At 38.8% G+C, this 25,477-nt stretch overlaps 2 protein-coding genes across 2 annotated transcripts; one reads left to right on the forward strand and one right to left on the reverse strand.

Moving 5' to 3' along the window:
* The first annotated feature begins 38 nt into the window (after positions 1-38).
* si:dkey-29b11.3 (actin-binding Rho-activating protein-like) lies at positions 39-6,141 on the forward strand. The gene is made up of 3 exons (XM_017709170.2): positions 39-248; positions 1,383-1,816; positions 6,091-6,141. Exons 2-3 carry the CDS (start codon positions 1,472-1,474, stop codon positions 6,139-6,141), a joined length of 396 nt encoding a protein of 131 aa, XP_017564659.2. The 5' UTR covers positions 39-248; positions 1,383-1,471.
* On the reverse strand, positions 2,507-5,696 carry hint3 (histidine triad nucleotide binding protein 3). Its single transcript, XM_017709131.2, has 5 exons — positions 5,539-5,696; positions 4,523-4,640; positions 4,299-4,368; positions 4,062-4,188; positions 2,507-3,518 (listed from the first exon to the last, which is right to left on the reverse strand). Exons 1-5 carry the CDS (start codon positions 5,689-5,691, stop codon positions 3,480-3,482), a joined length of 507 nt encoding a protein of 168 aa, XP_017564620.2. The 5' UTR covers positions 5,692-5,696; the 3' UTR covers positions 2,507-3,479.
* Positions 6,142-25,477: the final 19,336 nt, after the last annotated feature.

A 25,477-nucleotide genomic window follows, 5' to 3' on the forward strand; every position in this document is an offset into this window, starting at 1 on the left:
GGGCTTGCTATTAGAGTAAAGGATGGACATCCTCGGACGTGTGTCGGAGGATTTCAGTACTAAATTTAACTCCTAATCTGATTTAAACTAGGCGAGTCTCTCGTGTCGCGGTACCGTGTAAGAACAGCAGGTCTAGAAGCGGGTCAGCAGCTCCGGCTGTGTCAGTACCGAGTTTTTACGGGTCAGTCGGTGACCCTGCAGCTCGGCTCAGCTCTGCGCTGACAGGGCGGCTCTGGATCACAGAGGAGGTGAGTGGACATCTGCTCCTCAACACTTCTGTGATCTGACACACACACGACTCCTTTTCTCTCGCTATTTTTAAATACTTCTCCTCCTTTTTCTGTTTATCTTTTACTACTTTCTTGGTGTGTAGATCCAGCCACTGCTCCAGTGTGACAGCACTGTCTTTGGCTATAGCTGTCACTGCTTACCTTTATACTCTGAATGTTTACTAGACATAAAACTAATTGTGCTTTAATTTAACGTGTTTTCTCTTGGAGTGGGCTGCGTTACAACCTATTGCCCATAAATGGGTAAAAATGCACTGTGCTGTACGAGTAGCTCACTAAACAGCCTACATTTTATTTAAGAACAGAGACAAGTGCTGTTTACAGTCTGTTGATCTGACCCTGTGCATGTTAAATTATTTAAAGGGTCACTGTTGTTCGAGCTCTTACTCGTAGAGTGTAGTGGATTTCGGTATGTGGGCCATCGGGTAGGGACACTTTAAAGGATAATGCCAACAATTTTTCAAAATTTCTGCATAAACCCAGGGCTAAAATATAAAGTTATTCCAGATGGCTTTATGAAAAATGGTGCACTGTAGAGAAACGTGTCAATTCATATTTTGTTGTACAGTTAAGCTATCAGGAACCATGGGCTGCATTGTCTATAACGCAAATACATTTTATTTACTGTCCAAAACCACCGCACGTCTTCTGAGTTTCTGTATAGTGTTGATAATGATAAAATACTGTCACATCTGAAAGAACACGTTGTCCTTGGATGCTGTTTTTCCTTACAATATCCAATATCCAAGCTCCTCTTAACCATTAATGTTTTTAAAAATACATTTAAAAACAGTCTCGTAATGTTTCAAACATCAGGCAGCATGTTCATAATCATGTAATGTTTTCAGAGCATGAAATTGTTCTGGATGTCCACTGTGAACGATTCTGACTTCATAAGTTAAACCCCTTCATGACTTTGTTTACATGTTAACTATTAAATTATTTCTAAATTAGCCAAAATAAATACTCTAAATGGGTTATGTATTTTTTATTTGGAAGTAGAAGAAGGGTCTTATCATTCAGGAGCAGTATTTGTGACCCATATTGCTTCATACACTGTATAAAACATAAACCTGAATCCTCCCTCTGCAGAGCTGAAGAAACACTACCTGGTTCATACTGTGTCTTGTTCCAGAGGAGGCTGCTATGAAAAAGTGGCTGTATGCACTGTGAAGTAAACCATGGAGATAAATGGGTCCCCAGAGCCGTGTGAAGGCACAGCAGACACCGGTGAGGTTTCTGTTAAGGGATTAACACAGAGCTGGATGAAATGGTCCAGTGATCATCAGGAGTATCAAAAACACAATCCCTTCAGCAACAACAAAGCACCAGCTGTGCAGCTGCAGCGGGGTCAGCAGGGTTACGGCAGGCCACCGGAGGGCTCTAAAACAGAGCAGAGAGGGCAGGACGCTCACTTGCATGTCAGCAAAGAGGTTCAGCAACTGTGTCAGGTCATTCGAGAAATTGGCAAGAGGCAAGAGGACGGCAGACCAGCTGTGCAGTTCGGAGCACTGTTTGAACACTATGTGAGTGTCTCTAACAAGGTGGTGGGGGTCCTGCTGCGAGCCCGGAGGCAGGGGCTGGTTCATTTTGAGGGGGAGATGCTGTGGCAAGGAAGAGATGACCAAGTGCTAATCTCACTGCTTCAGTAACTGAACGTGAAGAGTGACACTATGTATGCAAGAGAACAAGCTGTTCAAATGAACAATTAGCCGACATGTCTAGACCATAGAGCAGAATTCATCAATTCTGATCAAAGAAGGTCCAGAGTCCAGCACAGTCTGGTGATTTCATTATTCAAACAAGAAAATAAGGGGTTAAGTAGGGAAATTTTTTACCTACAATAATAGTGTTGACATAGCTTTTAATATAAGCTTGACAGCAAATCCAGTGGAGATGTGACCACTATTTTATCCTGAATTGCACACTGATCCTGTAAATTACTTGCTTGTTAATTCTCTTCTTGTTACTTCTTCTCTTTTTCTTGAGTGCCTTGCTGTCTCTTTGCTGCTATAACACTGAGAATTTCCCCACTGTGGGACTAATAAAAAATCTTATCTTAAAGCACATGATAATTTGTAGATTTGTGTAAGTATAATACATGCTTGGAGCAAACTCTACTTGATACACATAGTGGACCCGTTGGTACTGAATCAGAGAGTATTAAAGTAATGCTCTTTTACATAAGTGTGTTGGGGGAAAAAAAAAGTAATCACTTCAGGTTTTAATTCAATTTACTTTAAATTATATATACATCCACACAAGCAATCAAGTAATTTATAATCCTGCATTTTTAACAACATTAATCATTCATGTTTTGCAATACAGCACTTAGTATGAAAGTCTAATGAGGACTGAATGGATCCAATGAGTAAGCAGTACATATTTCACCCACACATATCCATTCAGTCAATTACAAGTAGTGGTGCACTCTACAAATAGGATCTGGTACACTCTGTTGACGTTAAATAATTAGAAGAAGTTAGAAGAACAGGCTCTTGGCTCATATGAAAGCTTGTAGAAACAGTGGAATACTACAGTACATTTTCTGGTCATATGATTATCTCCTTCACTGGTTATGTTGTTTTGACTTATGTTTACAAGGCAGCATTCACAAGTACTAGACAACACGCAATCCTGTATTCATCGGGCTCAACTTGGATTCAACCTGGTTACATTGTATATTAACTAATCTCAGGTAATGTTAATGTTTATTCTAATTAGGTCATGTATATTCAGAATGATTTCCATTGGAATGAGTTACATTTTTAAAAACCTATCAACTCATCACACCCTTGATATACAAGTATTTTTGAAGATGATAATATGTGGAGGACGTGTACATCTCTATCTCTGTGTAAGAACTACTCTCTATGCATAGATGCTCACGTAGGCATGAGTAATAGTTGAATTACACCTCAATCAGGAATAGTGATATACAAGCATTCTCAAGCATTCAATAAACAGTTCACTTTAATAGCCAAAATAACTGTTACTCAAGTTCAGCTCGTAAACAGGATTTTAAAGTAGCTGCAAATTTACTCAGTTTGTCTTGTTGGCTCAGATGCAAGCAATAATGCCTAAATAATCATCATTAAAAATCTTGAGGCACTTGAGCATCACCTCTTGTCAACACAGTAGATCCACAGACATCCCCAGCATCAAGATATGTGACTTTTCTTTCTTCTCTTAGTCCATCGAGGTCAGTCTTTGGAGCAACTGTTCTGCCTGCAATATGGAAACATGACATTAACCAAAGTGTATTTTGTTTATACAGTGTAATGTTTTGCTTAGTATTTTCTTCTCATCTATATAACATCTGTAAGAATTTGCTGGTGCACTGACTTTAATAATTATGCCTGGGACCATATGTAGGAAAGTGTACGTAGGATCCCCAGTAAGGTGATAGGTACACATATTTCTGACCAAGCAAAAATCCTTTTCTTTTTGATATTGAAGTATCCACAAGAGGTGAATCTCTGAATCTGTTTATTTATAAAATTGGTTATAAGGGGACATCCCTACTAAAAGGCAAAACTAGATCAGCTGAAGGGCTGGATTTAACTAAAGCCACAGTGTTCAGAGCAGTTGTAAACAAAAGAGGTTTTCATTCTATGCTGCAACTCAATTTAAAATAATGGTGCTTCTTACAATCTGGACAAAAGCTCACACAAAACAAACTGACAGAGTAGTTCTAAACTGAACTGTATGAAAACATGTTCAAAGGGAAAGTCTAAAACAACCCTTACAGTGTCTATTTACAGTGCTCACCGTAATAAACCAGTAGGAGCCTGGACGGAAGATCAAGCGAGACATGAAGCCCATTTGACTGACAGGTGCCAGAACATGGAGATGCAGATGTACAACAGAGTGGAATGGAGGCCAGTGAAACCCAAACCTAACACACATTATACGTTACACTTCAGACAAAAAAAGACCACAGTACAGATTATACAGAGAAAAATAAGAACTTTCAGGTGGAAAAGTGTTTAACTTCATTCGTTTTACCTGACTTCACTTAAATCTGTGACATTGTTCTTCTGAAGAATATCTTTCCCAGTTTCCACCAACTTTTCCACTAAGAAAAACAGTTGAAGAGATACACAGATGAGTACTCTCAGAGCCTGCAACAGAACAGATCTTATTCTGTAATATCCTAATAACTTGGTAAGCGCAGTACTGTAGCATATCCCTACTGTTACTGAATGTTTTGGGCAGTATTGTGCTTTTACCTAGTGGAATATGTTCTTTTCGAAGCGATTTACAATTTCCTACATGTTTTGTTGGGACAATGAGATAGTGATGAGGAGCCCCAGGTCTTATATCTCTGAAACAGGATATTTCTTCATCCTGAAAAAGAACAAACACTAAACACAAGCATGCCGCGGAAAACATAAAACATAACATGATACCTTTTAAGCACATCTGGAAGAAAAGTCCAGCTTCCAGCTGTTACAGGCAGCCCTGTGTACTGTTTTCCTGTAGTTTGCAGTATGTGCCTAGCTTTTACTCTTAATAAAATGGACAAATGCGTTTCTTCTGTACAGTCACTTAAAAGCCATTTGTATTTTAAAAAATACGTCTGCTCTGGTCTGATTCAATGACTACAGTGGTTAACACACCAACCAAGCAAAGTGATGCAGGTCAATCACCTTGAACCATCTAAAAAGCTAAGTTACCTCGTCATAAATACTCTCGACAGTAAGGAGACAGTTAATCGATACCAGTAACCTTCAGTATATATTATGGTATTACAGAAGTCACAGCAGTGAAAACCTTGAGAAAAAGATCTAAAGTAATCCTATAAGAAACTGTAAGAATACTACATTATCTAAAACATTACTATAATAATTCTATAATAATATTTACATCTAAAATAGTCCTTATAGTAATGTATAAAAACACACGTGTACTAAACACTGTCCGGATTTACTGTAACTAGCTTATCTATATGGGAAACTTGGAGGAATTCCTGCGTTATTGTTTTACTAGCTGCGTTAATGTCAGTTCTTTTTCATAACAGATGAGCTCTACTTATATAGGCGATTATCCGACACCTGTCAATCAACTGACTGACGAGCAGTGGGTTTTCTTGGCGAGGACTTCTGTCAGCAGCAGCTCGCAGAGGTTGTGTGTTGGATAAGGATCAGATTAGCTGAAGGAGCTATGAGCTATGTGTAAGGCTAGCTGGCTAAAACCACCTCACAGGAATTCACATGTACGCTAAAACACTCCTTCTCTAACTTACACGGTGCAGGAGCTCAGTGTCCACCTCCCTGTTCACAATTTTACAGAAAATACATTTCTTATCGTAAGCGTCGCCCTGCTCGGGTCCGACAGGCTCTGCTGTCGGCGCGCTGTCGCTGCTGGCCATCTTCAAAGACCACGCCAATGACATCATAGCAACATGTCTGCCTTTCAAGATACAAGTCCTGTTCATAGTCATAGCGATTATAACCACAACAAAACAAGAATAAAATAAACAATAAAAGTTAATAATAATAATAATAATTATTATTATTATTATTATTATTATTATTATTATTATTGTATTTAGTTTGTTAGCTTTTTAATTAGTCTGGTCTGGGATTCCCAAAACTATCTTGCCAAAATGATTCTTAAATGGTAGAGCGAGCATCACACTGAACACTCTCTCTACTAGTTAAGATCAACTTAATGCATAAAATGCTTCTGGGAAACTCGGCTGTATATAATTAAATATATATATATATATATATATACAAATATATTTAATATAAAATATATATAAAATAACAAAGCTTAATTCTTTGTTTTACAGGACCCATATCAAGGAAACCGAATCCTGAGCTTTGCTGAGCACAACAGTTAGATGCATTGTTAAAGTTTCTAAATGTATTTATAATGTATTTAATGTAATTTTCTAAATGTATTTTTTACTGGTTGATTATTTTTATTTTACTCTACTTATTATTTACTACTATCATTTGCAATGGGTATAAATTTCACACATTTTGTACACACTGTCTATGCACCAGTATATGTATAGTAACAATAAAGTTAAACTGAACTGAACTGAATTGGATTGAATTGAATTGACTTGACTTGAATTGTGGACAGGCTCCAACACCCCCGTGAGCCAGACGGACAAGCGGTTTAGAAGATGTGTGTGTGTGTGTTTGTGTGTTGAATTGTATTGGACAGCCTTACTAAACAGAAGGGTGGTCAGCTGAAAGGCTTTTTTTTCCTTTTTTTCTTTTTTTTTTTTTTTTTTTACAGATTTTAGGGAGAGTCAGTTATTATCTAGAACTGTAAGAAACAAAGAAAATGCTTTCATTCTATGCTTGTGTCACACCAATTGTGGTTGTCTTGCTCTAGATAAAAGATCAGATGTAAGAGTTCTTTTTATGTTGTTATCTTGTTATGTCCACATGCTTATTCCTCAACTTTTGTAATGACGCACTGTCCAACGCAGTTGTAAGGAGGATTAAGAACCTCATAAGTGTAAATATGTCTTATTCTCCCTCAAACACATCTGCAGCACCTTATTCAGAGATCTCAGTGTGTTTGCATCTCCACAAGTTTGTCTCATACGATGCTTCAGAGGAAGAAAACAGCAAGAGCACCTCAATCTCAGTGATCTGGTTCTCATTAATGAGTGTATATTCACATTTTAAACATTTTAATGCTCCTCAAACCTTGTTTGCCACGTTTCTATTTTCTTCTATATTTTGAAGCTCTGTTGGTGTTTTTCATCTTTTCATGCTGTCAATAGGCTACATAATCCAGTTGAATGTACCCTTGAATCTTGTTAATAACAGTTGTGATGGGTTACCTTCTCTTCAAAGACACCTTGAATTTGAAGCTTGGATGTCATTTAGATGATTAAAAGGCTCTACAATGCGAAGCTGTTCTCTATTTACTAGCCAGTGTTCATTTCTGTCAGACCGACAATGCTAAATGTTATGATGTTGATCTCATTAGAATGCAGCTGAGTGCATTGCCTGGAGAATTAAATTTGTGCAAGCACTTTTGTTTGCTAAACTCATTTGTAAACAAAAGGGCATAGATGTCAATGATATTAGGAAAGTGAAGGCACTGTTAATGTTCAAGGTCTAAGTAGTTCTTTTTTTTTTGGTTATTAACATGCTAACCAAGCAACGTCTTGATTTGCAATTACCACAAGATAAATGTCTTGGTGAACTTTTCAGAGTTTCTATTTACAGATCATAGTTACTCATCAGTAAATCAACATATTCTCAGATGAGTCTATAATAGATCAATATCAGCCTGCTTATGTCTGCTGCTGCTCCCACAAACTCACTGCCATCTCATGAACTAAACCAACAAATTGCCATAGTCCCATAACAAAATCTTTCAGATTTGATTATGAAGTGGGTCCAGCACAACACTGATGCTAAGCTTTCACTCAGGAACATGCCCACTACAGGGGAGACTGTTCCGTTCCATCATCCCTCAAAAGAGTTCAGTGATGCTGAGACTAATATCCGGCTACTCAGGCTTTAGCAGAGACTTCAGTATTTATAAAAAAGCTGTTACTCATTACAGTACATCTTTACATACTGTGCAATGATTTTTAAATAGTTAATAAGCATTGATGGTGTTTCTTTAAAACACTTTTGTTAAAGTGGGGAAGTATTCTAAAAGTATTCCCCTAAAAATGTAAAAAGTAACTATATTCTGACTAATGTCCTAACAAAACTTATCTTGTAATAAATACAGATACTTATTTTTTGTATTCTGAATACAAATTCCTAATACTTGTATACCGCTACATGCCCACCCTGATTCTGGGCTTTTCATTGGAAATTCTGTTTAGTCTATACTTAAGCTTAATCTGGGTCAGCAAAACCAGACCTATGAGCAAAAATATCCAGCTATTCCATAATGCGTACTAACAGCATTAACAATACAATGGGGTGCTCTACATTGGGCAATGGAGCAGTGGAACTGGAGTGATCGAGCACCATTCCATTCCTTTGAGATGAGTTGGAGTGTAGTTTGAGATCCAGAACGAATCATCGAACATCAGTAACTGACCTCACTAATGCTCTTGTGGCCAGGTTCTATCAAATCCAACATCTAGTGAAAGCCCTCCTAGAAAAGTAGATCATGTTACTACAGCAAAGTGGGTACAAATTCCTTATCAATAACCTTGACTGAAGAAACATCATGAGCAAGTGTCTACAAACTTTTCAATATACACATTCCACAGGTCATCATGCATGCAGTACGTGAAGTATGGCAAGTAATGTTCTTCAGTTCTGCTGAAGTTATTTGCATCCCTCCATATTGTCACTGTCAGAAAACTCAAACTGGTAACTATGGCAAAATGACTTTTAATTTAATGTAATGTTAGTACATTTTATTCCAAGTACCATTTTTATTGGTTCAGCCATCATAAAATGTTCATACTATACAAAGGGCCACTGGTATGTTTGATGTTTTTATTCATTTGTCCTTGTGAAAGTTTGAATACCTGTGGTTTGTTTTACTAACATGACAGTTACTCTTTGTACTACATTATATTATTACATGTTATTAAGCCTGCCTCTTTTCAGTGTCCTCCCCCAAAGAGATCATCACAGCTTCAATTATTTTGCATGTAATCACTTTATAAACTCAACCCGGAACAATATTCCCTGCCTGATGGGTGTTTGAAACATGTTTTGTCCTTCCTCATTTTGTTACTACCTAGAGAAATCATTTTAAGGGAATTGGTGTCCACCATAATGACAGTAATTATGCAGATAGGACATCTGCCCTAAACACATGCACAGCAGCCCTAACACACAAACACACATCTTATTTAATTTTAGACACAGTGTTGATTCTCAATATATGCAATAGCAGGATCAGAGAACACTGTTATATATTAGCACAGTTTTTTTTATTCTGCTCTATGAAGCATGAACAATGCCACTGTGCTTGAGAAAGAACATCTGTGAATATTTCACTCCCTTTGGGGGAGAAAAGGAAAAAAGAGTCAGAGGCCAGATATTTTGCATCACAAACTGCTACAGGAATGCCTGGGGATATATCACTCCTGCATGCTCTGAACTGATTTGGGGGGGAACAGGGTGAGAGCTCTCAAAGGGTTAAAGTTGAGCAGTCAAGAAAAGCAGAGAGGATAAGTAGGTGCCAACATCATCTTCTAAACTGTGTTTAGCAGGTCAGCCTACTAATTAATCCTGTGCACTCCAGTTTGTTAGTACACACATTTAGCACAATGTAATGTATGCAAATGATGCCATTAAAATGCATGTCCATGTTTAGTTTCTAAATTAAGTGCTCATTTGCACTACTAGCACTCCGACCAATCCAGAGATTCATTACAACAAATTACAAAAATAATCACGACTTGAAACATCAAATTTACCCTCCTTGTTCATTCTCTCCTATTTACCCGAAGAATATGAAAATAATTTACTTGCCAATCTGCAATTTGCAGGCAAAATATAGGAGGTCATAAGCTTGCCAAAGCTATTATGCTAATTGTTGTTTTGCAGCTCCATACAATAAATCATGGCCCAAAACTTGCTGGTGTGCAATTATAGCTAGCTATGGTGGTGTAATTATAAGGCTGCAAAGAAGAGAATTAACAATGACATACACTGTAAGTGTAATACTATATATTGTAGTGAGGGAAACGTACAAAATAACCAGAACATTCTCCACACTGCCCCCTCCTAAATGATTCATGACAGAAAATCAGCACGGCCACTGTTAAATTTCAGTGTTTCTGTTTCTGTCCCGAAGTGCTTGTGGAATTATTCATGAGACACTGACTTTGTAAATAGATCCTGCTGATTAAAACAGGAAAAGCAGAGAGGTGTAAAAAAAAAACACACCCAGGGATCTCAGGAGAGAAGGCAATATGGCATGGAAATAATATGTTTCTTTAATCATTTTCTGACTGCATCCTGACCCCCTGCTATTCCAGATTCCTGCTGTGATCAGCACTGCTGTCACTGGTTACTCTCAAGATGCATGAATCTAATGCATTTCTTGCATGTTGGTATAAGAATGTGTTTTGCGTAGTATCCTGCCATGCAAACCCTAAATATCGCTCCAGTGCATTTCAGGAAGTGCGTGCATGCCTCAGTGAGCACTTAATAAGGTGAAATTAGCATTTCTGATTAGAGATGACAGCCTTCAAAAGAGCATCCCTCATCCCTGCCAATCAGTCAAATTCTCCCAGTAGTTATGCTAACCTATGGTGAAGCCCTTCAGTTACATTATTTCCAAACAACAAAGCAGACACGGCAAAGAAATATTCCAGAAAATTAAAAGGTGAACATCTTTAAATTCACTTTAATCCACTTTAAAATCACTTTTAGGACATTTTGCAGGACACTTGCAGGGTAAACATATTAGGGTTTATAGTATGGGGTGGACACTGGCGATGAGGCCTCTTAACAGCATTATTGGATCCTTAATAAAGCGAATTAAATCACGTTTATTGTCACATCATATTTACACAGGTGCAAAGGTGTGAAAATCTTAGGTGCATATCCCCCCTGTAGTACTTAAATATACCAGAAGTACAAATATATATATATATATATATATATATATATATATATATATATATATATATATATATACATACACACACACACACAACATACACATTAGTATACACTGGTGTTGCACCATTCCAATATACAGTTTTGTACAGTAATGTAAGTTTATGAAATAAAAGCTATGATATGTACAGTTACATTGTACATTGTGTGTGTTACTATTTCTGCTTGTGAAATTTTACACCTCTTTGGTAGCTGCAGTAACTTAATAATATGATTCATTATTAGCAGACAGAAGAGTATAAACTTGAGACACAGCAATATCTGAAGTAATTCTATAGTCAGTGTCATGACCATATTAGAAACTGCAGGTCTGAGCTGGTTTTCACTGAGAAAAACAACAGAGTTGTTGTTGTTGCTGGACAAAAAAGTTCCAAAGCCAAACTACGGTTTTGCTGTACATACATTATTCTTCTGAATGTTCCTGGATCCTCTTAATAATGAGCTCATTAAGGATTCAAAATATCATTATAGCTACACACAAGTTAACACTGCTGTGCACCGAACTGACATCATGGCAGTCTCACCAAAACACCCAACACAGATCAAGCTTTGCCAAGTTTGGCAGTTGCTTTGGCAGTAGTAGCCTATAGTTTGAGTTGTTGGTGTTACTATAAATAGTGTTAAAGTTTTTTGTTATTTGCTAAGCAACCTTGTAATTTGGAGGATTTGGTGATTCTTAGGGGGAGAGGTGGGGTGATACACACACAGAACAATCTGTAACAAGTTTGGAACATTTTAGTTAACCACAGGGCACGACTGAGGTGATTTTTGAAAACGCTCATCGAGAAAATCTGCTTAGATTTGCAGTTCCTACTATGGTCAAAACGCAGGCAACAGAATGACACATGACTTCAGAGGTCTATTGCAAATAAACAAGTAAACTAGTTTGTTGCTTTATGTATACATGGAATGTTTTTGTATGGGGAATCTATTCATTTTGAGGCCCCTACAGCCCACCGCTAGAACAAAACTCTGAGTGGGGGACATGAAAACCACTGGGGACACAAGGAGGGGGGCGGGGGGGGCTTAAGAAAAGGAAAATAAGCCTAAGAAAAATGAACAGTGCATTTCTATGATGCATGCAAACACTTATTTGTGCCTCTAAGAGCAGCAACACGCACAAACTTTAGTTTTTTCCTTTTGCTGCCTGTCACTGTAGAAGTATTTATAAAAAGTAGTGGGTTTAGTGGGGCACGACGACTAGACAGTGGGCCACTGTCCCTCTAAATGACCCCCTGACTCCAGGCCTCAGTCCCTATTATCCTAGTTACACCATTGTCTGTGATCCAGTCAACGTTCTGGAAACAAACGTGACCTTATTTGTTGACAGTACTGTATTCGCCCAGCAGGAGTCAGTGTTAACATGCCAAAATGAAGCCTGCTGAACCCTCTGAAAGATGATGTGCTGTGATGGATAACAGGTCCATCCCACAGTGTCTCTCCTCACAGAGTACATTCATACGTTTGTTCTGATCAAGCACTGTCACACATAAGTTGTGTAATCAGATGGTAACATAAGTCTAAACAACCTGTGGCCCAGTGGGCCCCATCTTAAGCCTTTATCTAAAGGAACAATGCGGTAAAAGTTACATAAGTATGGAAATACATGCACAGATCAAACGGTTCTGCTGCAGTTTTTGTTTTTTCTTATGCTAGTGGGCTGTCACTGGGGTTTGTTCATGGCTGGCAGAGATTTAGTTGTGGTGAAATTTTCCCCTCCAGCCCATAGAGGGCCTGAACCTTACTGCCAGCATAACAGCTGTACTGAGCCTTTTTCTCTCTCAACATAACCTCCTACTTATCCAGCTGTCTGTGTCACGCTTCCTCTTCTCTTCTCTTCTCTTCTCTTCTCTTCTCTTCTCTTCTCTTCTCTTCTCTTCTCTTCTCTCCAAACATTTCTCCTATGTTCTTCAAGAGTTCAAAGAGGCTTTCTTCAGTGTGGAGAGTATACATAACAATAATAACAATAACAACAGCATCAATACTATCAACAGTATCAATAATATCATTATCAACAATCTTCTTCTTCTTCTTCTTCTTCTTTAAGCTGCTCCCTTTAGGGGTCGCCACAGCAGATCATCTGCCTCCATCTTGCCCTATCTACTGCCTCCTCTACTTTTACACCAACCATTTCCATGTCCACCTTCATTACATCCATAAACCTTCTCTGAGGTCTACCTCTTCTCCTTCTGCCCTGCAGCTCCATCTCCCACAATCTTTGACCAATATATCCACTATTTCCCCTCAACACATGTCCAAACCATCTCAACCTGGCCTCTCTGGCTTTATCTCCAAACTGCTCCACCTTCACTGTCCCTCTGATCTGCTCATTTCTAATCTTGTCCATCCTTGTTACTCCCAACGAAAAATCTCAGCATCTTCATCTCCGCCACCTCCAGCTCAGCCTCCTGTCTTTTAGACAGAGCCACAGTCTCCAAACCATACATCATAGCAGGACGCACTACTGTCTTGTAAACCTTCCATTTCACTCTTGCTGCTAGCCTTCTGTCACACATCAGCCCTGACACCCGTCTCCACCCACTCCATCCTGCCTGCACCCTCTTCTTCACCTCTTTTCTACACTGTCCATTGCTCTGGATGGCTGACCCAAGATATTTGAAGTCATCCACCTTTACGACCTCCACCTCTTCAGATTCTCTTCCACCTGCTCTCTACTCTCACCACAGATTACAATGTCATCTGGAAACATCATGGTCCATGGAGCCTCCTGCTTGACCTTGTCTGTCAACCTTTCCATCACCATTGCAAACAAGAAGGGGCTCAAAGCTGATCCCTGATGTAACCCTACCTTCACCTTGAAACCATTTGTCACTCCAACTGCACACCTCACCCCTGTCTCACTATCCTCATACATGTCCTGCACCACCCTAACATACTTTTCAGCTACACCTGACTTCCTCATACAGTACCACAGTTCCTCTCTTGGCACCCTATCATATGCATATGCCTTCTCTAGATCCACAAAAACACAATGTAGCTCCTTCTGACCTTCTCTGTACTTCTCTACCAACACTCTCAATGCAAAAATTGCATCTGTGGTACTCTTTCTGGGCACGAAACCAAACTGCTGCTCACTGATCTGAGCCTCTCGCCTTAGCCTTACTTCAACAACTCTTTCCCATACCTTCATGGTGTGGCTCATCAACTTTATACCTCTGTAGTTACTGCAGCTCTGCACATCACCCTTATTCTTAAAAACGGGGACCAGTACACTGCTTCTCCACTCATCAGGCATCCTCTCACTCTCCAGGATTTTGTTAAACAACCTGGTTAAAAAGTCCACTGCCTTCTCTCCTAAACATCTCCATACCTCCACAGGTATGTCATCTGGACCAACTGCCTTTCCATTCTTCACCCTTTTTAAAGCTGCCCTCACTTCCACCTTACTAATTCTCTGCACTTCCTGATCCACGATCTCTCCCCCGTTGTCCTCCTCTCTCCCTCGTTTTCCTCATTCATTAGTTCTTCAAAGTACTCCTTCCATCTACTCAACACTCTCTGTTCACTCACTAGTACATTTCCCTGTCTATCCTTTATCAGCCCAACCTGCTGTACATCCTTTCCAGCTCTATCTCTCTGTTTAGCCAAACGATACAAGTCCTTTTCTCCTTCTTTACTGTTCAGCCTCTCATACAGCTCATCATAGGCCTGAGCCTTTGCCTTTGCCACCATTCTTTTCGCTATGCGACTAGCCTCACAGTACTCCTGCCTACTTCCTTCATCTCTCTGGTTATCCCACTTTTTCTGAGCTGCCTTCTTCTTCTGAATACTCTCCTGGACTTCCTCATTCCACCACCAACTTTCCTTGTCTTCTTTCCTCTGACCAGACGAAACACCCAACACATTTTTGCCAGTTTATAATAATAACAACAATAATAGTAATAATTATTATTATTACTATGTATACTCTTCACACTGAAAAAAAGAAAGCTGACTTTACTTGAGTCAAATTTGTACATTGAATTGACAATACAATACATCAACTTTTGCCAAAAAGAAGAATTTGTTTCATGTAACTTATCTTTATTTCTGTGGAAATGCTGGCAGTAAGGTTCAGGCCCTCTATGGGCTGGAGGGGGAAATTTCACCACAACTAAATCTCTGCCAGCCATGAACAAACCCCAGTGGCAGCACACTAACATAAGAAAAAACAAAAACTGCAGCTGAACCGTTTGATTTGTGCATGTATTTCCATGCTTATGGAAAATCTTTATTTCTGTAGAAATTACAAAGTTGAATCAAGTAATGTCAGGGCACTTTTTTGTACTGCATGATGGAGAACACTTTGCATATAGTCACTGTCAGAACTTTGTATCTATATTTTTGACATTAAAATTTTTAACATAGCTTGATAATGCCAGCTGCTGTTGACATCGTGTCTGAATTTCATGGTGAACGGACATATGATCTAAAACTACTTGAATAAATCAGGTTACATTAGCAGTAAAGTTACCTTTTTAGAGATTTAATTTATGGAGGATTTCTGGAGATTTTTTTGTTCTGAAGGTAACAATATTTTCCTTAAAACAATCATTGGAAAATGGTTTGATACAGCACCAAGAAGAGTTCTGCTATTGTTGCAAGGCATCGAACCTCTTTCAATACTATGTAAAACCTTCTATTGTGAATGTCTTTTGCCACATTCCATGTGTCTCACTGTTCATCTCTCTCTCTCTCTCTCTCTCTCTCTCTCTCTCTCTCTCTCTCTTTTCAATGAAAAGAAATCAACAGTGATTTTTAGGCAAGGCAACTAAGTTTATAGCCACCATTTATCCAGTCATTTCAGGGCCATCTCTTTCAGAGAGATTAGAGAAAAACATGTTAGCACTGAGCTGGCGTCTTTTTTGTCAGTGTACAGTGGATCAGTTATTGACCCTGTGCAGGTTTCAAGGACATATTGGTACTGAATCGTTTTCTTCTATGAGCAAGCAATGATCAAAAATGTTAAATCAAAGTATCACTCAGGGTACTTTTACAATCTGTTTCTCTTATTCAGAAATTATTTCTAAGGTTCTACACAGACTCTGTGAATAACACAGTGACCTTTAAAGAGTCCACTTTTTCCCTAGACTAAAAAGGGCTGAAAGCCTCCAATCCTCCACTGACAGTGTGTTATAGTGAAGGCTGTATTCTGTGTATTCAGTAACACTACAGGCAAACCTTACAGAGTTGCTTAAGTTATACAGCAAAGCTGTAGTTTATTATAAAATAAAGTGAATAGAGACAGTAATGATACGCAGGTGTAATAAAAGCAGCTGATGCTGTGGCTTGAAATGACACTGAATATTTCCTGCTGATAAGCTCATAAATAAAAAGCTGGATTTTTCTCTGTGTGTGCACTTCTCTGAACAAATACATGGGAATGCTCATTTCAAACATTCAAAGCACATTCAACTACCAATTACTTTCCAAATCAATAAAGCTATTGTTTTTTTCTTTCATTTATCAACTAATCTAACAATGATGTTTCTGTTTCAGTAAGAAAATAAAATGAATCTGAACACAAGAAAGTAACATGGAAAGATCTGAATTCTTTTCTGAAGTCTCTTTATTTTACTTTACTGACCCATTTTAATTGTCAACTCATCACTTACCATTGTTTTTATTTTAACACACGTTTGATTATTCACATATTTCCAAATTTCACTTTTTATGATTCTGAATGTGGCATGTCTTAAATGCCTGGGTGACATTCGATACATTTGGCTAAAGGTTTCTGCATTACACATTACTATATTTATGACTGGCATGAACCACTGGCACCTTTGTAAATTCATGACTGTAAATGTTTGCAGACTTTGTGTTAACATACGCAGCATCACCATATCAAGTGTCCCAAAACAAACTAATATCGCCTCATGCACTAATTTTATGTTCCCCAGGATGACTAACGATGATGTAGCCAAGCATACAGGTAAATGATTATGGTTGCATGGCTTAATGAGGATGTTCACACTTTGCATTAACATATATTTCATAACTGGATTGTTTCTGGATTTATTTAGCCAGATTTCATTTACACTTCTCACTTGACCAAATTTCTGCTTTACTTTTGTTTGCTTTTTCCCCCGTTACGAGTCAACAAGCCTGGTTTGGACACTTTCATTTTATGATGGAACTTGGTTTAGGGAACTCCAGCCTTGCATATCCTCCATCTTTTGTTTCCTTGTTTATTCTATCAACTGCTAGTCAGGACTCAGCAGATGCATTTCTGCTTATGTAATTGCACAGGGATCATAAAAACACACCCTGTTTAAATGCCAAAATTCATCTCTGATCTCCTCAGTATGAGGATTGAGTGATCCAACTTTAATCTGTTTACATTCCCCAACTGTTCTTGAGAAGAAATTTCAGTAACACTTTCTATGATGTACACAACCATTAGCTTGGCACTAACTTAACACTGCATGCCCAACTGCAGAATGCAGAAACTAGCATTACTGTACTGTAGAGAAATGGAACAAATTACAATGACAGCACTTTCTCGCCTCTCCCTCTCCAGGCCTTCACTCCACAGTAACGCTCAGTGTGATGTCAGAGGTGGTTCAGAGGGAGTGGCTGAAGGGTACTTGGTTTTAACATTTAAAGTGAGAGTGCTGGTTATGAAAAGCATGTTATAGTAATAATTCTAGGCTGGACAGCCTGTTTGGAGCATCTGAATAGTCAGAACTGAAGCCCTGAAGATGCAGCTCTAACAGCACCAGTGGTGGGAAATAAAATGCTGGAAATCTCAGGGCACAAGTAAACTTTGTTTGTCTTTACGCTCTCCAAGCTGGGACTGACTTCTTTGGCACTGACAGTATAACGTATTATTAATGCTACTTATAATGCATTATATTAACCATTCATAATGTATAATAAACATGGCTATAAAGTAGCCATGTAATTCAGTGTGCTTCATTTTTAGAAATATTTATAACCATGTTTAAAATGCCTTATGAATGCATTATAACATGTCATAAATGTGTTGCTTACAAATGTGACGTTCATGGAAAGTGTTACCAAAATTTCTTCTTAAACCCACTTAAGCAGTTTTCACAAAAATTCTGACATTCACCAGTGTGGACAAATTTTGGATTTGTTCTTAGGTAAGAATACAATCTACGCACACTCGAGCACAAAGGTGTGAACAATTCTGGTTTAAGAACACATCATGAATATGACTTTTTTTGTAGGTCCTTTCTCAAGCAATAATTTAAGTCAAAACGTAGGAAGATTTTGATAAATAAGGCTCATTGCGTCCTGGCTTATCTTTTCATGTGATCAAGTGAAATCTGAATGTGATCCAATTGCTTAGAAATGCACATTTATTCAAAGTGTGAAAAGGCCAAATGGTTTGGCTGTAGGAGACACATTGAACATTATCAGTGATATTGCGACCTGCTGGACTTTACAGCAGCGTACAATTCTCATGATGCGTGTAACACTGTATAGACACCGTCGTTTTGAGGGCTGAATGAAGGAGTGACTGTGCAATGCCTTCAATTTGCTGTGCTTTGTGAATGATTCACCTGCAAGATGCAATAGAAGCCGCACTCATCACATCACCTGCTCCATAAGCCCATTCTAATTGCACTACTGTTTATATTTGCACTATTTATACCCACAGACCTTAATCTCTATGTGCCTTATGACACTTTAGTGTTAATTTCAGGACCTTCTTATATTTATATTATTTTTTATTATTCTATTTTTCTACAATTAATGTTCATTTTTATGATTAGTGTTTAGTGTCTTTTTTAGTGTCCATTTAAATTCACACTTTTCCTGTTTACCGTCTATTTACTGTTATTGTTACACCATGGGGTCTGAGAGTAAGGCAGTTTCAGTACACTGTAAGTCCTGTACATTTTGTAATGTTGACCATAAAGCTGACTTGACTTGACTTGAGAATGATGATAGACTGCACAGACCTTTAATTCTGTGTAAAAACTCTAGACTTGGAGCCCTGCACTGTATAGTTTAGTGTTTTTCTCTGCTGTTCACACCTTGTTTAACTCAAGAAGGGATTAAATAGCTAATAATATAAAGCATTTTAACCAGGGAATCCACAATTATGTAGTGCAGGTCTTGCAAGACTGGAGCTGGGAAACTCTGAACTAACTGCACTAGCAAACTTACAAAATCATGTCTGTGGATACACAATGCAGTTTTCAGAACCCAAACGACATTCAGTCTTTTATTTAACATTCATGTTTCTCCATTCAAATATCATTTAAATCTCCAGAAACAGAGAAATACATTTATACCTGTCTGTTTGCAACTCCGTTAGGGGGACAACTGTTTATCTGATGTCGCCTTACCCTTCCTACGATGACAAAAAAGAGTTTTGTCTCTTCTTTATGCAACACCATGGGATCCTTTACTCACCCTGACATGAAGAGCTGGTAGGCTTCTGTGCTTTTAAATGTTTTGAGAGACTCTGCAGAACAGGGAGAGGGGATGTGTGTGTCAGGAAGACTCAAATTTGGTAGCTTTGGAGCCTATTTTATTGACTTTCTCAATGTAATGTGTTTTTTCTCTTCCAAAGTAAGGTGGTAAATCTTTTACCTCTAGTTACGTTCATGCGGAGTGGCGAAGCCAGAACTTCAGTCCAAAATATGGCAGCCACAGCAGAAAAAATCACATGACTGAAACCCTAGGATACACCAAAACTAGGCTGGAAAACTATGCTGTTCTGAACGGTCTAGCATGCAAGAACATTGAACGGTGAAGTGAGGTTTTTCATCAATTCAAACCGAGGAGAATTTGAATATGCTCAATGATTTGTTGCAGTGAGATGCACATTATGTTCTTTTACTTGAATCCTCAAGCTATGCAACACTGCACAATGAGAATTTGCCAAGCATTGCTTTAAAGTAAATCCACTGAAAATAATGAGTAGTAGCTATGAAAGGGAGCATTACAGTACCATACACCACAGACTTAGGCATATCAGTGCCAAGCCTGGATCGTACTTAGCACATCTGGCAGCACATAATATTTGACACAACATCAGAGAACAAGACCTGCAGAAAGCCTTTTTTCAGACCCCAACTAGGTAACCTAAATAGCCCCTGGTGTTTCTGTTTTATGAGTTACCTACATACAAAACAATGCTTTGGGAAGTTAAATAAGGGAGCAGTGAGAACTGTGAAATATTCTCCGTCCAAATGTTTTCTTTTGAAATAAAGATTAAGTGGATATAGTGGCCCATTTTTTTCTGCCTCCTACTTTCTTTCAGTTCCAACTTCTGTTAATGGCTATAACAGTTCTGTCTGCACAGGATGGCCGTGAAAATACCTTAATTGTTACAATAACAAGAAACCTGAGGATGGTGAGGAAATCCATTCCCTGGGAAACTGATCTCAGGGTAAAATGCTTTTGAATTAAAATGTAGAACAGCTCTCTCACACTTGAGAGACTGATCCTCTCAGGGGTCTGCAAGGTCTGTCTGAAGGTTTTTGATGCAGTTTGGACTGTACCTCCATGTGATAACACATACACACTCACAAACAGGGGGTCTAGTGGAACAGCCTTTCCATACAAAAAGCCCATGAACTGACTAAACTGAGGTAAGGAGTCTCATAAAGGTGTAGAATTTGCAATACAGCATCAAAAAAAAAAAGAAGATCAAAACAGTGTTTGAAAATGTGAAACTGTATCACTGAAGTGTGGTCTCTTCCACATGACTCTCATTATCCTTCAAGGAAACCACTAGTAATAATTAAAACTAGGCATCTGGGTACGTCCTATCAGCGTTAAGGGATGGGCGAGGTTTATGATATGTACCCACACAGGTTCAAATTCACATTTTTTCTGAAATTGCTTCTAAATTCAAAGGCTTTTCAAACGTTAGAAAAATGGAACAGCAGGCATTGAAAAGTTCTGAGCCAAATCAGTCTGTGTAGTACGACTACAGCGCTGTAGAATCAATTGGATTTATACCTAGTTGTCTACTAAATTTAGTCATGTCCTATTCCATTTGCTAGCTAGGTCTCCTTCTATCACTCGACAATACTGAGCTGGGAGCATGATGTTGTGTTTATGTGTTGGTGGTAGGATGTTAATGGAAAACCATTCTATTATTTTCAATGGAGCAGCAACTGAAAATTTTACCAACATCAGCGGCAACAGCAATGTACCGCAGCTGACAGTGGAACATTCCATCAAGGATTCAGTTTTCCCAAATTTTGCTGTCAACCACAGCAGTGGAATAAACTGGACAGTGATTTCTTTTGTATTCATGGACTCCAAATGGCTCAGTGTTGAAGTCCAGGCACAGCCAATATTATACAACCAAAAATGAAGAGTACAGAGCTCTCCGCTGCAACCCCACTAAAGCTCTCCTTTGACAATCATCAATTTTTGCATGTGTTATTTTCACTATGGCATTTTATGTGGCTGCATGATGCTGTTAGTAACATACTGCCATGAGGCACAGAATCTTTTTTTTACAACTCTATTAACAATATACATGAAGACATATCTATCCCAATGTTATTGGATAGTCTAACAAGCTCTGAGGAGAAAGCTAGCTGCCATTTTTGTTATGTCAGCAAAAGAATGCTTGCACTGGCTAGCATTGCACTGAGTGACAGAGGGGAAGGAGGACCATGCTACCCATCCAATTATGCTCTATAGGACTACTTGCTACGGATGGCTGTGCCATCACCAGGGAGCAAATTTAATGATAGCGCTTTAGATGGTTGAGCCACTGAGGAACACTGAATTTTTAACCATAAAATATCAGCTAAAAAATGTACTCAAATCTTGACCTCAGAATTGAAAGTTTGATTAAACCAGGAAATATGTGTATTGTTACGCCCTTACTTGTGTACACCCTTGTTTTGGAGAAGACGGGGGGTTTGCTGCTGTGAGTTGCCTGGTCAGGGGACTGTACATTGCTATTGTGAGCAAGGGGCATTCCAGGCCCTTCCTTTGTTTTTGCTAAGCCAATTAGTGAGCGTGATAACATCTGGTGTGAGAGGACAATGTGGCTCTGCTCACATACCCTTAGCATGTGTCTCCCTCTAAAGCACAGAGGGCCAGAATAGGCAAGCTAGGAAATTTGAGCAGGGACAGCATATGGCCTCAGCCACTCTGATACAGCTGAATGACTTGCTCTCTCTCTCTCTCTCTCTCTCTCTCTCTCTCTCTCTCTCTCTCTCTCTCCCTCTCCCTCACTCTCTCTTGCTCTCTCTAGCTCTTGCTATCTTACTATGTCTATCTATCTTCCTTCTCTCTGTTTCTCTCTTACACACACACACACACACACACACACACTGAAAGCTACATAGCCTGACTAAACAGGATTATGGGAGATCTGAGAAGAGCAGAGAGAGATGATTGAGTACAGTTCTGATCTGATTGAAATGCTATTTAGTCTTGTGGATGCACTTGGATATGAAGGTTTTAATGGAACCATATGCAATGCACAGCATTTCACTTTGCCCGTGGACAGCCTGCAGATACTCTGCATTTCTCCATTTCTCCAGCCAGTATGCAGTGTGAATGTACTTTGAATATACGACTGTGAATGCCTGTGAAATGAAGGAATGAAATAATTAGATACAGATATAACATTTGCCAATGAGCACATGTTCTGTGACCATGTACTGCATGGACTAGAGGTGTGCGCTGGCATGAAATTGAAGCCTGCACCAGACCAGTGCCCTTGACTTTGAGACCTGACCCGATGAGGCCCAACTAGTACTGCTAAATCTGAAACCAGAACCCGACCTGAACCTGCTCACATGCATTAATACAACCAGCTCTCTTTTTTATTCCTGCCATGGTGAACAGTTAGTAAGATGTAAGCAAGGCTTTGTTGTGTACATAGTCTATACTACAGTAATGTGTGCACAGAGTGCATGCAGTGAATGAAAGTGTGCGGAATGATTAGCGTACTCTTTCAATAACACAATTACAATAATAACAAATCTACCAAATAAACAATCACTCATTGCCAAAAAAAGAAGAAAATAATAAGACCATTGCACATGAAAAATTGGCCGAAACCTGTCCTGTAATCTGATTTTTTTTGTGTGGGTCCATTGGGGCTTGGGACACATAGCACACCTCTGCTGTGGAGACACTGCGTGCATCATTCCTAGTCCATAGATCTGCTGGAGCAAGGTTGTATGGAATGTGCTCAGCTAGGTGGGTGACTAGAAAATCAGTCAGAAAATTGGTTAAAAAAAAAAAAAAAAACTTGATCAGACTAGCAATGTCAACGTGCTTTTCTGGTCACACATGGCTAAGTGAACAAATTGCTCTTTTAATCAGCGCCCGTTCCAGACTATTAAAGTATAGAATTGAAAACTGCTGTATGAAACAACATGTTTTACAATCTACAGACTGAATTCTGAAGCATGAGACATATGGTAATTATACATTATTTTGTGATATTACAATTTTACATCATCTTTTTTCAAGATGGTGCTCTTCTGCAATGCACAAATTGTAGGATATTGTGTAACTATGACTTATTTTAAGATGTTAGAATTTTGATCTTTTTCTGCATGTTCTTCTTTAACAATGCATTACATTAAAGTATGCACAAAGCTGGCCCACAGCTTTTTCATTCATCTCAACATTCACTGTTTCCAAGACATTGAGACTAACTAATTTAACAGGGCAGAGGAATGAACTTGAATGAATAGATCACACTCAGTGGTTTGGAACAGTGTAAAGCGATAGGCAATTAACTATCACCCACTGAGTTACAGGTAGCACTAGAGTCAGCACTAATAGTTCATTTACCAAGTAGATTAACATTCTAAGAGTTCATTTATGGCAGTCAGACCTTTGTGAACTGTAGGTGGAAGAGTGCCTCTCCACTTGACGATTGAAGGTCACATCCTCTCCCTGCTGTTCCAGTAACTTTGGAGCTGGATCGTTCCCTTACCTCGGCAAATGCTAAAAGATAAGTGTATTCCTGGCTCGGGCAGGCTGTCTGACCATATGGCCACATTCATCATGTATCAACTCTCATTAAAGTAGCCGTCATTAGGTGCTGGGGCTCTGCTGGGTGCAGCTGCCCACACCTGACAGCCTCTCTCTTCTCACCTGGAATCTACTGCGTAACCAGCCTGCCACTCAGCTTTGCAGAGGCCCAGAATCTACCGCACAAGCAGCCAAACGGCCACACATACACCCCAACACCAGCCTGAGAGCAGCTGCCTATTCAGAGAAAAACAATGATCAGATTTAATGTAAAACTAGCCAGTGCTGTAGAATTTATATTAGCAACAACAACATAGTTCAACTCAATGGCATAACATTTTACACCAGATACTCTGAACTCATCATTAAGTTGAAAGAAATTTTTTGTAACTTTTTGTAAAGCTGCCAAATCTCACAACAGTGGCTGTAAAACAATGCATTCAAGATCTGATTCAGGATCAGCTATCTAAAAGTTATTTTTGACATGAACACTGTTAAGATTATATCTGGTCAGGAAGGGAAGTGTCATTCATAACTATTTTTTAGCAAAGTCAAAGGAAGTGTGCTGACTTGTTAAGTTATCTGGGTAATGTTATATACTCCATTAAATGTCTCTGCAATATTCTGGGACAATGTCCAGTTTGATGCTGTCATTACAGCTTAGTGAAGATGATGGCAAGAACATAAATCTTACAAGCATAAACTTCTTAAAAACTCACAGTGCTTCAGAGCTACTTGTGTAACGTGACAAAACCACTCAGGCGCTTGCGGATAAAAAGACCAAAAAAGGCTTTACTGTTTGAATCATCAATCAGAATCGTTGCCAGAAAACAGGCACAGGTTAAATCCAGAAAGGGCCGCAAGTAAAGAAACACAAACAAAACAACAGGCAAAAACAATCCAAAAGGGATCAGGCAAAATACAGACGAATAATCAAAACCAGAAAACAAAATAAACGCTCAGTAGCTCTAGAAAGACGCACTAACTCACACTGAACTGTTCTGAAAGCCTGGGCTTTATACTAAAACTAATGAGAGGTCACAGGTATGAGATCAGTACACAGGAGAGAGAGGTCTGTGATAGGAGCATGCGTGACACCTTGAAGCCTAGTTGTTATTATTTAAGTCTGTAAGAAAAGAGAAACTTTAAGTTCAAGCCTTAGCTATTAGTTTATTGTCCGTATTAAAAGTTGGGCTGACAGCAAAATCCAATAAAGCGGATATGGTGCTAACAGATGGTGAAAATTCCAGGGTGACTAGCAGAAATAGCATTATCAGAGCACTCTTTGTTGTTCTTCTCTTTCTCCCACTCAGGTTCAAGTTTCTATTTGCAGATTAAGTGCAAAAATTGTCATAAACAGCCAAGCATCTCAACAAAGAAGATCATTTGTATTTTGATTTGGTCATGTATTTCTTTCATATTACGGTATTAATTGCATTTAACAGGGTTCTGTCCATAAGTCCCTTAAAGCATTGTGGGATAACATGGATTGATCAGTCTAAGACCCTTTTTGATGAAGGAATTTGCTTGTTTAAATGTGACATTGTGTGGAAAGACTGACTCTCATACAGAACAATGGAGAACTTTGGTGTATCGGATTTTGGTATTTGCAGGCCCCATCTACAGCTCCAGGCAAGTTGCCTCATGAAG

Source organism: Pygocentrus nattereri, chromosome 3, assembly GCF_015220715.1.
Source record: "Pygocentrus nattereri isolate fPygNat1 chromosome 3, fPygNat1.pri, whole genome shotgun sequence".
NCBI classification, from domain to species: Eukaryota; Metazoa; Chordata; class Actinopteri; order Characiformes; family Serrasalmidae; genus Pygocentrus; species Pygocentrus nattereri.

What these genes read in the sequence shown, in the direction of transcription:
- hint3 (XM_017709131.2), bottom strand. Translation starts at nt 5,691, where the DNA reads ATGATGTCATTGGCGTGGTCTTTGAAGATGGCCAGCAGCGACAGCGCG. An exon ending in ACAGATTTAAGTGAAGTCAG is followed by an intron (nt 4,189 to 4,298) that starts GTAAAACGAATG and finishes AATGTGTGTTAG; the next exon opens with GTTTGGGTTTCACTGGCCTC. An exon ending in GCTCCTACTGGTTTATTACG is followed by an intron (nt 3,519 to 4,061) that starts GTGAGCACTGTA and finishes TCCATATTGCAG; the next exon opens with GCAGAACAGTTGCTCCAAAG.
- si:dkey-29b11.3 (XM_017709170.2), top strand. Translation starts at nt 1,472, where the DNA reads ATGGAGATAAATGGGTCCCCAGAGCCGTGTGAAGGCACAGCAGACACC. An exon ending in GAGCACTGTTTGAACACTAT is followed by an intron (nt 1,817 to 6,090) that starts GTGAGTGTCTCT and finishes TTTGTTTTACAG; the next exon opens with GACCCATATCAAGGAAACCG.